This window comes from Siphateles boraxobius, unplaced genomic scaffold (assembly GCF_051911475.1).
Source record: "Siphateles boraxobius isolate OS27281-9 unplaced genomic scaffold, OSU_SipBor_1 11, whole genome shotgun sequence".
NCBI lineage: Eukaryota > Metazoa > Chordata > Actinopteri > Cypriniformes > Leuciscidae > Siphateles > Siphateles boraxobius.
In genome coordinates this window covers 24,630-40,995 of record NW_027508711.1, presented here as the reverse complement: position 1 = coordinate 40,995, position 16,366 = coordinate 24,630, and the positions used below count along the sequence as shown (strand labels likewise).

Below are 16,366 nucleotides of genomic sequence, written 5' to 3'. Positions count from 1 at the left end.
TTTCATTAGCTACATTGATTTCTGACTGATCTAAAAGCCGTTGCTTGTGTCTCCTGCTATCCTGATTAGTTTTAGCAGAATTGTCCAGGGGTGCAGTTCCATCTTCGCAGGATCTCTTTTGATCAGAAACACCATCAGCTTTACTCATGGATATAAAAAAATTAAAAGGGTATGGTGTGTGTGTGTGTGTATATAGAGTGTGTATATATATATATATATATATAAATAAATAAATAAATAAATATATATATATATATATATATATATATATATATATATATATAGTGTGTGTATATATATATTTTTTTAATATATATTTTATTTAAATTAAAATAACATTAAAATAAAATGCAAGGTAATTATCCATACGCTCAGGCACACAAAACATCTACACTGCTTCTTTTTTTCTGTTAGTTCTTTGATTAACATTAGCTTGACGTCCCAAGCTGGGGGAATTATCATATTAATAAAATATCAGAAGAAATACAGGAAGATAAGAAGGAAGGAAAAGGAGCGAAAGAGAGTGAGGGGTAGAAAATGGGTAATGGGTAAAGTGAGAAAGAAAAAAAAGAAAAAAAGAGGAGCCACTAAGTGAGGATGAAATAATAAAAGGAAGGCAGCATGCTTCAAGACATGTGACTGAACAAAAATGAAGGTGAGCAAGAAGAGAGTGTAGGAATGCATCATGTTAGTCCAAGTGGTTGGAGAAAGAAGGTAGGTGAAAATAAAAGAGATCTGAGAGAAACATTAAAAATGAAAGCGTATGAAATGCGGTCAGAGAAGATGCAGGGAACTGGTGGAAATCATGTAGTCATTTCCAGTGCCAGAAACACAACCATTCTTTTAACCAATTAAAGACATTGTAAAGACATTAAATGTATATTTCATTTTTATATTTATATTTCTATCTATTTATCAAATAATTATTAAATAAATGTATCACAGTTTCCACAAAAATATTACACAGGACAATTCTTGAGCACCAAGTCAGCATATTAGAATGATTTCTGAAAGATCATGTGACACTGAAGACTGGAGTAATGATGCTGAAAATTCAGTTTTGACATCACATGAACAAATTACATTTTAAAATATATTAAAATAGAAAACAGTTTTTTAAATTGTAAATAAATTGAAATAATATTTCACAATATTAGGCAGTTTTTTCAACTGTATTTTTTTATTAAATAAATACGGTCTTCTTTCAAAAACATTATATATACACACACACATATATGTATATATATATATATATATAGACAAGTCTTACCGACCCCACACTTTGAACAGTATTGTACGGTATTTTTCTTTTCCCATTAAAGAAAATGCATCATTTAATCACTGTTATGTCATTCCAAACCTGTTTTTGTCTATAAAAAAAAAGTCAACGGGGTGCAAAATAACACTTAACACATACTATCTAAAAGGAAAGCAGGTCATAAGGTTTGTTAAAAACACTACAGGATCATCTACAGCATATGATCTTTCTTTCTCTTTGCTTTTATCAGTGTACTCTACAAAAGCAGCACATAAAAGCATGGACACAGTAGGAGAGAATGAAATCCATGACATGGTACTCACACATTTCCACACATTCACATACACAGCAGGCATTCATGCATGAACCATGTACACACTAGAAAATTCACTCTCAAACACAGTACTACTCTACAATTGATGTCAAATGCCATGTGATTAATTCTAAACAATGCTGGATTTTTTGTTCACACAAAATGCAACAATTTAAATTAATCACATGGCATTTACGGCATTTAACATCAGTTGTTTAGAACTGAGTGTGTGTGAGCAAATATGCCAGGTTTCAAATCATCCACATCAACCAACTACCAGTGAGATGAAAGCTAACAGATAGCTTTCTCTAGGTATTACATTGTAATTAAATTTGAAATGATTTAGGTAAACTGATTGTGTAGACTGCAACATCTTCTTTTTAAGACAGTTCTCCAAGGCAAACACTTTACTGGCTTTTTTCCCAGAGAAAATCTGTATGCATTTAATTCAGGCAGGTCCTTGAGAACTATTAAAAGGTGAGTGGATAACATGCATTTAATATGAGCCTGGGGACAAGCTAACAATCAAGCATTGCTGATACCTCTGACTTGTTTCTTTGACACATTTTCCTCTGTTATATTCTGAGCTAGTAAAAACATCAGCACGGCTAATAGCATGTTCTTGTAGAGCATGTTTGCACTGCATATGAGACCTGCGCTTCCGCACAGACCACAGATTAAAATGTCACCCTCCCTTTTCCACGGTTTGAGAGCCAGGCTTAATGATGCCTGGAACCCTCCTTCACCCAGAGCGCACTCTCTCTTCAACTCTCGCTCTATCCTCTTTTCTCTCTCTCCGATAACAGCAGAGACAACACTGTCAAAGGCGTAATCGCAGTGTCAGAGTCATCCTGAAATCTGCATTATCTCAAACGGTCAGACTAATTACAGGACACGGTCTCATCTCCGCTAACAGATAATAAATAGAGCAGGAAGCGAAGGGGGCAGATGCAGCTTTCAACTGACTTCAAGTATGTAAGAAGTGGAGTCTCCTCCTCACAAAGATGTACAATTATTGATGTTAAAACTGCAAGGCAGACGATTTAATGGTTTTGCATAGTAGGAGGTGCAGTATTATCTAGGATTTGTTCTTCTGGCATTTGGATTAAATTGGATAAGTTAAGTTTTACCTCCTGAAAAAAGTGATAGTTCAACCAAAAACAACAAAAAGAAAATCTGTCATTGTTTACTCACCCTCTTGTCGTTCAAAATTCATACGCTGTTATTTTTTCAGCACGCACATTACTCCAACCTGCAGATACCCACTTTTGGAAACTTAACGCAGGTTTTTTTTTCTATACGATTATATGAAAAAAGCTGCAGCTTTTTTGTGAATAATTGGTTAAATTTTAATCTATTCCTCACAGAAAACAATCAAATGAACACTTTTATACAGCAATGAACGGTTTCCACAAAAATAAGAGAAGTGATTTGAAGGCCAAGTATGGTGAACCATCCTCAGAATTTGTCCTCTGCATTTTAACCCATCCATCTTGCACATACATTAGGAGCAGTGAGTAGTGAACACACACACACACACACACACACACACACACACACACACACACACACACACACACACACACACACACACACACACACACACACACACACACACACACACACACACACACACACACACACACACACACACACACACACACACACACACACACCAAACTGTGGACACACACACCATGAGTGGTGGGCAGCTATTCACTGCAGTGCCCAGGGAGCGATTGGGGGTTAGGTGTCTTGCTTAAGGGGACCTCAGTCGTGGGTATTAAGGGTGGAAAAGAGAGCTGTTCATTGACTCTCCAAACTACATTTTCCTGCCGTTATTGAGAATTGAACCCACAAGTCTCACTCTCTAACCATTAGGCCACAACTGCCCCCAAAGCAGCACAGCTGTTTTCAACACTGATAATAATAATACTAAATATGTTTCTTGAGCAGCATTCAATATTTAAATGATTTCTTGATTAGGAGGATCATGTTACACTGAGGACTGGAGTAATGGCTGCTGGAAATTCAGCTTTGCCATCACAGGAATAAAGTTTATGACTATATAGAAAAACTGTTTTATTGTATTTTTGATTAAATAAATGCAGTCTTTGTGAGCTTAAGAGACTTAATGTTACAATTCAGTGAAATGAATAATTATTTTATACAATATATAAACACACACACACACACAAATAAAACCCATTTACAAAGCTGTCAGAAATCGACAATAGCTATCCTTCCATTCCATCCACCTAATTTTATGTGCATTTTGGGATATCGCATAAAAAAATTGCTGGATGGAAATGCCAATATTTGCATAAATTCTGCTGAAAGATGAGCGAATCATTTATCAAGTAGGATAAGAGAGCCACAGTCTCTTCCCTGATTGCAACTTCCATTTTTATTACTGATATTTTGTGGCAATTTCCCAGGAATTGACAATTTTGTCCTCTTGAAAACGTGGAGGGGGAGGGAGGAGGATGCTTTAATCGCAAAGGTTTTATGTGACATTCTGATTTTGTGCATAAATTAAATTCGCAACTTTGGATGGAAACGTAGCTAATAATAAGCTAGAGAGATAAACACTGCTGATAAGCAGCCAAGTGGATTTGGTTATTGACGGATGGTAATAATATAAAATCTGCCAAATATTGTCTGATATATTGGTCAGTTATTAATATGAACTACTTTTATAGACTACCAAACTTGAGTGTCATGAAAAATTAAAAATGTATGTTATGTTATTGTATCTAAAGTGTGTTATTGTTGAAAGCAGACCAGTATTGACCAGAGTAGATATATGATAGGTATCAAAATCAGCATGTCTGCATTAAATTAGCCATTTTTTTCATTTAAGATGGTCAACAGCTGATCCAAATTAGCTGGTCAAGGCAGGTGTTTCAGCAGGGTTTAAAAATTATTTAAATGTCGACTCAATGTCTCATGTGGCCAGTGCTACAAAAAACCCCAAAGCTATTTATGAAAATCTTCATAAATTCCCTGCTTTGATATTTACTTGCTATTTTTACTTTCAATTTTTTAATATGCTGAAAGGAGGGTGACAGTTATGGATTTAGATCTTTGCTGGGAAACTATAAGCGTCTGAAATGCCAGCATTCTGCAGATTATCCAGGGCCCAAAGATCAATGAGTCAGATCTCATCAGCCTGCAGTGTGCTGGATCAAAACACACTGAAAAGAGCCTCACTTCCCACTCGATGTCTCAGACTAGGCTTAAATTAAGGCAGACTCTCTTCAGATACTGCAGGCATGTGAGAATATCTGGGATGCTTCCTTAAAAGGTCTCACATAGGTCAATGATTTTCTGTGTCTGTTTTAAGTGCCACAGAGATTATGTTGCACTGGACTTAAGCAATATCGCCTCTTTTTGCTTCTTAGATCTTTTGTTGGAAAACGAGATGAAAATACAGATGTAAAAGTTTTCCCAACACAGTTTAGTTTGGCAGTGATTTTAAGACACGTCTGACTGCTTATTCCTTATTGACATCCTCATCTAATTCTGCTAACCCTATTTTCAATCTAGATGTTAAGGTTTCAAACTACAAACGGCAAAGGAATAACAACTGGATCTCTGTATGTTGTGGAAAGTTTTTTAAGGTATGTGTCAACAAAAGACTCTAAAACTCTAAAGATTCACAGAATAGAAACATGCATGTATTTGTCTATATGAGACGATGTGATAGCATAGCCAGTGACTCAGCCTCTTAGCTCATAAATCAGAGTGGAAGAGCATCAAGTGGAACTCCGCAGATCACTCATGATTAGCATACAAACACTGTACAGACCAGGCTCTCCATGCTGACCCACTAGCCCTGAAAGCATTCAGCCTAAAAATGACTCAGACAAACTGTAATAAAAAAGAACAAAAATTGAAAGAAAGACCAACAGGAAGAACCCATTGCATAAGCCATATGAAGTGATTCTGTGTAGCATCTTTATTTGTTTATTTTTTTTATTGCTACACAGGGGCTATTAGTTCGAACCTGAGAATGCCGGAGAAAACGACTACAAACGCACAACATGGTCAAGCTGAGAAGAATTTAAGAGTAGTGCAGGTTGAGAGCAGGATACTTCCTTTTCTTTAGCGTGTCGGAGTGGGCAGGGGGGCTACTGAACCTGTGTGTATTCACAGAACATGGTCCACCTACAGATTTTGGTTTTGAACAGCTCAGTGGTCATGACCCAGAGAAAGAGCAGATTACCAAAGACTGCCTTCACGCAGTCCAATAGATGTTCAATAGGAAGTCAGCACAAAGCGTGTATGTTATTCCAATCTGTTGAAAAGGACTAGCTTATGACATAAAAGCCATTTCTCTGTCAGCCGTCTAATCATAGAGTGACAGAGTTTTAAATTTGGCTTCGGCTGACTATTACTCAATAGCACAACACCTCTTTCTTTGCTCAAAATCACTGTAATTTACAGCCTATTATAACAGTAACAACTGCCCCAGGCCAATTCCAATGCAAATGTGCGGTTTCTTCCTGCAGGGCACAGGTTCCACATCTGAAGTCTGAATGCGGTCTGATTACTCCAGTGAAACTTGCTTTCATTTCATTCAAGGCAGTTTTGTGGCCCCTTTATTTTAATAGAGACAAACCCCAGAGCAGTGGCTCTCCATTTTTTTGGGACTCCAAGACCCTCTATTGACTGACAACATTTGAAAAACATTTTTATTACATGACTTTACTAGTTTGTAATTACAGTCCAAGATCATGAGAACCGTGGTTTGTACATAAAAATGGCCGGTGTTAAAGGAACTATTAAAATAACAAATATGATTTCAGGTTACACCTTGATTGTTAGCTGTTTTAGCTTATTTTAAACCTTATTTTGTCTGATTTTTAATTATCTGAAGCCACCTTGCAGCCCCTGTAGAGGTGTGCTGAGGCCCCCTAGTGGTTCCCAGTCCCCTGGTTGAGAAACACTGCCCTACAGCTATTCAAATAGAGACTTTCACCAATTAATTGATCATAGCTAATCAAAAAAGGTTCATTTTTCAGCTCTCAGTAGGTTACATATATATTGTTTATATGGGATTACTTACAACTGTACATCTATTCATGCCGTTAACAGGTTGTGTCTGCTTAAAATGCTGTCTACCATTCTGTTACATCGGTCATTTCTATTCAGCATGCAAAGCCGTTTGCACAAATACACCTGCCCTGCATACTGAACAGCCGCTCACTCAGGCTAATGACACACACACACACACACACACACTTAAACACACTGAGGAAAAGGAATGCCATCCCATTCATCACCTCAATCTGTGCCTGAATGCTGTATGTCTACAGCAGATTTAGCCGACAAGGTCATTTCAATGTCATTTATCTACAAGGAATGACAGTACCAGAGTTTATCTGTTTGAATGCAACAATCAAAATCCATTCTGCATGTGAACATTTAGGATGCAATGACTCACAGCATCCCCGAGGAACCAGGCCCAGACATTAAGGTGATAAGGTGAACCACCTAGCATCTTATGACAGACGTAATACACATGAGGGCTAAACACGCACTAGTTATGTAAGAATAGGTCTAAGCAAGACTAGTGGTCAATCAATAAGGGGTTTTCATGAATAATAGTGAAAACGTGCTGCAAATAACATGTTGCTTTAATGCTTGTGGTGACTATATCATTCTCTAGGTGACAATGCTGCAAGACGGTTTTCCTTTGACAATATAATTCACTGTGACACAGAAACACCAGGCACAGCATCAGTCAGTCACGGATAATTGACAGATAGAGTCAGCCTTGTGCCTACTTGCCTGTTGCAAGCGGTGAAGGACGGTGTCAATGCTTTGATCTACAGTTGGGACAGGTGAGAAGTTTACTTTAATAGGCAGCCCTGCTAGAAAATCCATCTTAGACTGGTAGCTGGTCCAACAGCATGGGCTAGACCATCTTAGACCAGCAACAAAACAGCTTAAGGTAGTAGTCAAGCAGACTTTTGGAATAAAATAGAAGTTTAAAATGGATTTTGCAACAGCATTCTCACATCTACGCATATATATTATTAGAGTTCATTTAGGAAATAAAAGTTTTTTCTACACTCAAGAGTAAATAATAAAATGAATTAGCCTACTGAATAAATATATTAATTAAGTTGTGGGACCCTTTATTTAAAGGGATAGCTCACCCAAAAATCTAAATTCTGTTTTTAAAAACCTGAATGATTTTCTTTTCTTTAGCTGAACACAAAAAGATAAATTCTGAAGATTTTCTTTGCCTGTCTTGTTAACTGAATATGTCAAGAATGCAAAAGCCCCATATTAGTATCATCAAAATACTATCAAATTAAATAGGCCTAAACAACAAACAAAATTATTATACACTATAAATCTTTACCTGATTACTGGTTCAGCGAATTGTAGACTTTAGAGCCATTAAAGTATGAATGATTTAATGGAAAGATTCAACACAAACGAATCTTTCATAAATTCTGTCATGTACTCTGACTTTCCTTTACATAATCGTTATTGCTCTAGAAGACTTTTATTATACTTTTATGAACATATGATTTTTTTATGAGGCTAGACATCTTCAGTAACCAGCCTTTGCATTTAAAGACATACTTCAGATGTTTCCCCCCTGTGTAATAATTATACAGCGCTGGAACAACATGAGGGAAAGTAAATAATGACAGAAACGTGATCTTGGGTGAATTAGCCTACCATTCAATATTCACATGACATGGAAACATTAACAAATACACTCATATTTGTAACATCTATCTTCAAAATGGCCCGTCTGCTCAAACAAATATCACGGCTGAATTTTCTTTTCGCACATGAATGAGAATCCAGATCCCCGTTTTGTAAGTTCAGTTGCAGTGCGCGCAAAGCTCTGAAGACACACGTACGAATGCAGAGCTGAGCTGATGGGCTTCATGCAGTGCATGACCCAAAACGACTTGACAAAAGCAGACACTCACCTAACTTTGGCTGCCACCGAAGAAATCGCATCATTTCTCAGATTCTTCCTTTTGGACACTGCAGTTCCCATGCTGGCATGGAAACTACGCTTGCAAGAAAACGGCACATTCCAGATGTCAAAGCATTGAATAAAACGCGTGGAAAAAAGGATGGAACAGGTTGCTATAAGAATGCGGATCCTTTGGCGTTCACATGAAGGACTGTTTATATCATAACGCAAAATTTGAAGATGATGCGGGACAGAGGATGCTGCCGTCTCCTCTGCCTAGTGTCAACTAGTTAAAGAAAACACACACGCACGAGCACGTCCCTCCCCTCCTCATTCTCTCTCTCCTCATTGAAATGAGAAAGACACCATGGCTTGAAGAGTGTTTATGGTAGTGTGTGAGGGTCCAGGCAGGAAACCCAGTGGGACCATATATGGAGCGACCACTCCTCCAATTCCACCCACTCGTCCAGCACTAAATGCCAGGTACTAAGCTGGAGTGACCGGAACACACGCAGAAATACCGCACTTCTCATATGTTACCTGAATCATAACGCTTTAAAGGCATTTAAATAATGGTTCAATACTTGCTGTGCGTAATGTTTATCTGTGGAATATTTCACTGTCCGTGCATATCTATCTATCTATCTATCTATCTATCTATCTATCTATCTATCTATCCAAAACTATCTATAATATATTCCTGTCTGTCCGTCCATATCTATCAAATATTATTCAATGTATTCAATGTTATTGTATTAGGTTACACTATATCAGGTAGAAATAGATTATTTGATTGTCCAATTTAAAAAAGAAAAATTTGCATATGCATCCCTTAAAATGGTTTCAACATTATGAATGTGACTGTAGCGCCATGCACACTCACACAGGCTCATGCACACACAGGTCTGGAGTATAGCAGTGTGCCCCTCTAGCCTTACTGTAACAGACAACCGACAAACCGTCCCTCTGCTGTAGGATGGCTATAAGCAAGTGCATAAAAACACGGGCTTTAGTCTAGCATAGGGCTGTCACTTTTGAGAAAAATCAAATTCGAACGGTTATCGAATATCAAGTAATGTATTCGAATATATTCGCATTTCTACGAGATCCCCACCCCCCACCCCACCAAAAAAAAAAAAAACAGTAACGGAGATTCAATCACAAATTTATTAACAGTCTGACAGTCATAAACAGGACTCAGGCCTGCCTGAAAACATTTTGACTTAATGTTTTAAACAGCAGGTTATCAATTTTCACTATCAGGTTATCACTATCAAAAGAAGTGGTTTACGGTGTAGCTTTAGAACCCAAAATATTTCCAGACTCGACTTTTTAGATGAGTTGAGGTCGTAAATTCTCCGCTCGGGCTGTCGTTCTGGGGAGGCTATTATTCGCTTGATTTGGTCATGGGCTTACGCTACAATACGTTTAGAGCGCCTGCTCCTGGATGAGATGGCAAACAATAATAAAAAACAAAAAACGGTCTAATCATAGACTGTAAAAAATGCGCTAAACATGGCATCTTTAAAAACCGGATAGTTTATTTATAGTTCGAATACGGATATTTCACATCATGTTCGAATGCATATTCGAATATCGAATGAAAAGTGGCAGCCCTAGTCTAGCAGCATCAGTAGAATCTTCAAGTCATCTGAAGAGGTCACAAAACCTGATTCTTCTGTGTTTCACGTTTAGGCAAACACATGGGGTATCTGTGTCATACAGGGCGACAGATGGAAAGAAACAGAAGTCAGATGGATTCAATAACAATATATAGCTGAATTCTGGGTTTTCCCCATGGCCAATGCCGTTTTTTAAAGTAAATAATCCGTAGCTCTGGGCTTTGGTGTGCGTGATGGGACTGCAAATGAAGGGAGGAAAAGCAGAAATGAAAATAACAAAAGGCCCTTTCTTTAACACAGCACCAAGAAGTGCAGCACTGTGTACAACATGTTCTGGTGATAAAGCCAATAGAATTTGTTAATTATCCCCACACAGACGGCACTGGATGTTCACATCATGCACTGCTAAGCGTTACAGATTAATTATTTAGAATATGTTGTAAAAACAATTCCCCACCTCTGCATAATAGACTTATTTTCCATCCAAATAAAACAAATTGGCAACATTGTGAACGGCAAGAAATATCCTCTGAGAAGACAAATATTAAATGAAGTGTAAAAAAAAAACTTATCACCTGATGCTCGCACACAAAATGAGCTTGACATTGCATTTGTGCTTTTGTGTCTTATTCTTTTAGATGATGATGATTAAGAGGGAATGGTGAAACAGTCTTCCTGACAGGATGCCCTCATCCATTTGAACTCAGGACTAAGTCTCTATTTTTCTCTCGCACACACACCTGGATCATTTCTGGAGGGGGGCACTGCTGTTCCCATCACTCACTGTGTGTTCCAACACAAATAACCTAACAAGGTCAGCCAAAACACTTGCATTCCATTACTCCACTGGCTCATTGTGTGCCGGAGCTCCTGCAACATGAAATCTCATAAACTCCCACTGACACAAGCAAGGAGAGCCATCCTTAAAACTTGTTATGATAATTGCAACAGAGAGACCCTTAATCTTTGCCACTTAACATAATTTGAAACTTAATTTGAATAATGCAATAATTGTTAATCATGTACACCAGGCAAGTGATCTAATTCAGATTAGCATAGCGTTTCAGCAAATGTCCTAGAGAAATAAGTACATATCTGATGGAATTATACATTATTTCCACAAAGTACACAATTTTTGTTCAAGTCGTTTAAATAATTTTGATGTTAAATTGACATATATAACATTATTCCACAGAAAATTACATCCTGCATTGGTTTCCGGTAAAAGTCTGCATGCGGTATTGCACCCTAAATAAATATTAAAAGGTTTAATACAAGGTGTCAATTATAACAAAAATGTATTTTCACTTTATTTTACTTAAATGTATTGCCACTTTATTTTCTCTCCTTTTCTGTGGCCAATATTTACACTTTAAATTCCGTTTCAGTAAAGACAGAAGATGTCAACAATATGCGTACTAATATTAGTTTAGTTTGAAAAAAATGTCTTACTAACCTTTTCTGTGTAAAGCTAAATCTAATTTTACATATTCGTTTGCCATGACAATGTAATTCCTAAAACAATCTTAAAAATTACAACTTTACAGCTAAAATAATACACAAGTTTTGACAGAAGAATCAATGTTTATTTATAACATTATAACAATCCCCCAAATGTTGGCCCATTTACTTTCATGGTAAGTGCTTCATCTTAAACTTAAACAGGGAAAGAGTCGAAATTATTTTTGTGGTAATCAACATTATGCCAAATTATGGGCTTAATTTAAGCTTAACAACCTGCTAAATTAACAAATGTTAATGTGAGAGACTACATTTAGGCCCTATCCCATGCACTTACGGTCTAGTGGACTTAGGCTTCAGAAGGGTGCTCTTGATGCCCCCTTTTTGCCCCCAAAACTGCTGACTTGTAGGAGGACCACGAGTGTTTAGGGTACTATTTGGGACAGAGCCTTACAAATTGGGTCTGCATTAGTATGAGGAGAGACAATGAAACACTGATAAGTCTGGGTAGCAATGTAGGTCAGCTCACATTGATTTAGATTCAACATTACTCCTAGCCCTGCCAGTAATGAAAAGGTAATGATGCAGAAGATTTTTTTTAAACAAATCCTTTTACTGTAAAGTAAGTGATTATTTTGAGACAGGAAAAGTCACACATGCTGTATCATCCACCAGATGACACCACTGTGAGGAGGCAGTGGTGTTGATTTATTTAGAAACCCTGGATGTACACATCATTAAACAGATAATTCCAGCGCAGATCCCCCCGGATACCTTTTGAGTCATACACACCCCCCTCCAGACTCTCCACCTTTCCACTGAAACCTGTCACTACAGACCATTTTTAGTCACAAGGGATGACGAAAACGGAAGGACCACAAATTTTAACAACATCATGCCATGGCTTTGCAAACATCTTAATGGATCATTACAACAATGTTGTTATTTATGGTTTAGTGCTGTTTGCTTGCAGTTATTTATAACCCTATCAAAAGTAATAGTTGACCCCAAAGTAAAACTGTCGTCATTAACTGCTGTTCCTACCCTGTACTATTTTCTGTCGACCTTGAAACACAAAGGTTAGGCAGAATGTCAAAGCTGCTTATGTTCATTCAGTTAAAAACTGAATGATGATGTTAACCGCATGATGGAAAGCTTGTTTCCGCCAGAGAATAAAAAATAAAAAGGTAATTGCAGCTTTTTATCTCACAATTCTGACTTTTTTTCTTGTAAGTGCGAGTTATAGATTCAGAATTGTGGGATTTAAACTCTAACTACAAAAATTGTAATATAAATAAATATAAACAATAAAAAACTGTTTTAAAAACAATTTTTGGTCAAGATCTTGTATTGACCATGCAAGTGTCCACTACTCTGTAAAGTCTATTCCAGCACATGCCAAAGACTTTCAATGAATTTAAGGTCTGGACTCAGAGGTGCCAATTCATGTGTGAAAATGATTCTTCATGTTCCTCCCAACCGTTCTTTCACAATTTGAGCCTGATGAATATGAAGTGTATGCTTATATTGAAAAGGCAACTAAAACAATATTTGTCAAGTGAAAATATATGTCTGCATATATAAAGACTTGAGGATGGGCTCTTTTAATAAAATAGCAACCACGTAAAAATGGCCTAGGACAACGGCCACCCAGTAACCCCTACCAACCACTTAATATGGTCAAGCAATCTCTTGCTTTGTTCTAGGAAATGTGAAAATACAACATTTAAAATTGTTATTTCTTAAGCATAGTAATCAGGTGACCGTTTAGAAACCTTTACCCTAACACCTCCATGCCCTTTTGCTAAGTAGTGAGCCGTATGGAGAATGAAAAACAACCCTTCAGACAGCAGTACAATGACTACTTCAGAGAAGGTCGAACTGCTCACATTTACAAAACTCTACCAGGCTGATTCAGACTGACAAACGAACAAAAGGCAAATAACGTAAATGCTCACATACTCGCACACATACCCCAGCATCAACAGCCCCGTCTAGTCAATATCATCAAGAATATTGCTACAGTTATTGGGATTTTTTTTATACAGATCAGTTATGCTAAATGACCAAATTGCCACTGTCATTCTTCTTGGCCACAGAGGGAGAATATGACTTCTCTGTTGGCATGCCTTCTCTTTTCTTTCAGAACACACTTATAGTGGCCCCAAAAAGTATTTGAGCACTTTAGCCAAACTTAAACTCTATGAACATTTAAATGTTTTAAGGGAAGTTAGCAGCCTAACTAAAAAATCTTACAGCATTTGTTTTAAAAATCCAAGTTGGTTTGATATTTTGTACAAGGCAATGACATCCAAAAAAGTGACCCAAGTGTCCAATTCCTTTATGGCATTAGGTCTACAAGTGCATGAATTTGAAGCTAAACCTGCTCTATAACTGAGAGTGTGTGTTAGCCTGACCCGACCGGCCTCGACTGATACGGTCAAATAATTGTATTGAGCCTTAAATCAATCTCTCTTTTAAAACTTCACAGGCTCTAAATAAATAAAATTAAGAAATGTGTGTGTTACGTTAAATATAAGTCCTGTCAGCTTATTTCAGAAAATATCAGCAAAAGCATATTACAAAGTTTTCATTTGGACCCTAAAGATTCATATTAACTTGTACAAAAATGCCATTATATGACTCCTTTAACAATACTTTCTTCCTTTCAAAATGAATGTCAGTATTCTTCTTTTCAAAAGCAGGTCGACAGGGTACAACTGAACTGACCCACACAGTTCTTACAATAACTATTCCCATCATGCCAAATATGTCCTTTCCAAAAATATCTAGTATTGTATGTGTTAATCTCCACAAGTGTCTGAGGCTCACGGCCTCTTCTGAACAACTCAAGCAAAGTCATCAGTGCTGCACCACCGGGACGGGCACCATTAGTGCCTGCCGGATTATCCTGCCAGAGAGAGGGAGCCCTCACACCATACGTGAGACTCATGCCTATCAGCTCCTTGTTTCACCTTGGCACATACTGCAGTAGCTGAGCACTATAGTAAGGTGATGAACAGTGGCATGATTTGTGTGTTTGATTCACATGTGAATATTCGCACTGGCTGCTGCCTGTATCTCACCCTGACATGAGGCTCTGGGAGAATGATGCATGTTGCGGGGAGATTATTGCTTTACACTCTCTCACCCTTGCCTGCTGTTGGCTGCGACCACGTGGCCTGATTCCTACCACGGAGGGAGGGAAATGGGAAGGAACAGCTGGGAGGGAGAGAGGGAACAATAGAACAGAGGTGGATACATGAAAGTATGTGGGAGACAGATGGAGAGGGGTACAGGCAAGGTGTTCAATACTAATGTACATGTATTGTAATTGCATACAGTTTTATGAATTATGCATTCTCTGCTGTAATAATTATATATATAAAAAGCCAAGTAATCCTCAGAAGTCCACACACTCGTGGTCCAACAGATAAATAGTGCACGCAAGCAAGGTAACGGGTGCACTACACTTTAAGCACTTCAGAGGAAGATAGTTGCTTGATTTGAGAGGTTTGCTAGGTCCATGGCATCAAATCTTTGAAAGATATGTAAACATTTTGAGATATAAATATCCTGGAACACAACTATATTCTGTTATGTCTGATTTGATAAGTTACCCGGAGCTGAATCATGGTGCAGACCAGAGTGATTAGTGCCCTGGAGCCTTGGACTGCCTGGGGCCTCCAAAGCCTCAGGGCACAGATGATTTCCAAGACTTCCAAAATAAGGTGGATACCAGGATTCCTGGCACACACTTTCATGACCTCCAAAAATGTGGGTCTTGTGGAACCATGATCTTGTCCTGGATAAGGAGGAAAACTGTGATTGGTCAATGTACAGTAAATGTCAGTCAGATGGGTTATTTCTTGTTGAAGTGGGTAAAATAAGTTGAATTGTAGACAAGACATAAGGGTACATATTAATACTCTAAGTGAGCGGTTCTCAAAGTGTGGGGTGCACGCCACTGGTGGGGAATAGTGACGTTACAGGTGGGGCGCGCCAAACGGGAGGAAATTTTCCTTTTTATGCCTTTATATCTTTATTCGTTGATGGTGAGTCCGTATCATCAACTAAATCTTTGCAGTGACACAGAAAACACCAGTTTATTAATAAACATTTAAATGTCTCCTTGCTATTTTTTACATATTCATAATCATTACTTTTGTCGGTTCTTTGTGGCAAGCTTTATGCGTGCCCTATATTCCACATATTTTCGAACCAGCAGGCCATTCTGTGTTGAGCGAGCGACACTGAGTGGAATGAGCGAGCGGAGGAATATTCAGAAATGTTTTCTCCGCTCACATGCTGGGATCGGATTCGGAACAAAGGAATATTAAATTAATTAATCATTAGTTTATATCTTATACACTGCCCATCATTTTAATCCCATATCAAACACAGTATGTTATGTCTATTTTAAATTTTTTTTTTTTCACGTTTTGTTTTAAGTACAATATTATGTTAGTCCACACAGCCCCCAACTAGGGGGTGCTGATGCTATGACGAGTGGCACTTTTATTTCTTTTCTAATTTTGAACTTGATACAAATTTTGACACAACTGCACTTTTATTTTCTCTATTTTTGAATGTCATGCAAGTTATGACACAGATGCACTTTTATTTTCTTTATTTTTGAACTTGCTGTTATTTGATGTAGACAGTTAGTTTGTATTTAGATACAACTTGTTACTATACTGATAATACTTGTTACTTCAATAAATTGGAACATTTTAAGCTTGTTGCGTATTTCATTAGCA

The 16,366-nt window shown here is 37.6% G+C and overlaps 1 protein-coding gene across 2 annotated transcripts in view; it reads right to left on the bottom strand.

Moving 5' to 3' along the window:
• The window catches only part of nsmfa (NMDA receptor synaptonuclear signaling and neuronal migration factor a), a 42,712-nt gene extending 33,901 nt beyond the window's left edge, over positions 1-8,811 (bottom strand). For both annotated transcript variants that reach the window (XM_077248588.1, XM_077248589.1), the window contains exon 1: positions 8,534-8,811. In XM_077248588.1, the coding sequence (XP_077104703.1) occupies positions 8,534-8,604 (71 nt within the window). In that variant the 5' untranslated portion in view covers positions 8,605-8,811. The remainder of the gene's footprint in view (positions 1-8,533) is intronic.
• Between the last annotated feature and the right edge of the window lie 7,555 nt (positions 8,812-16,366).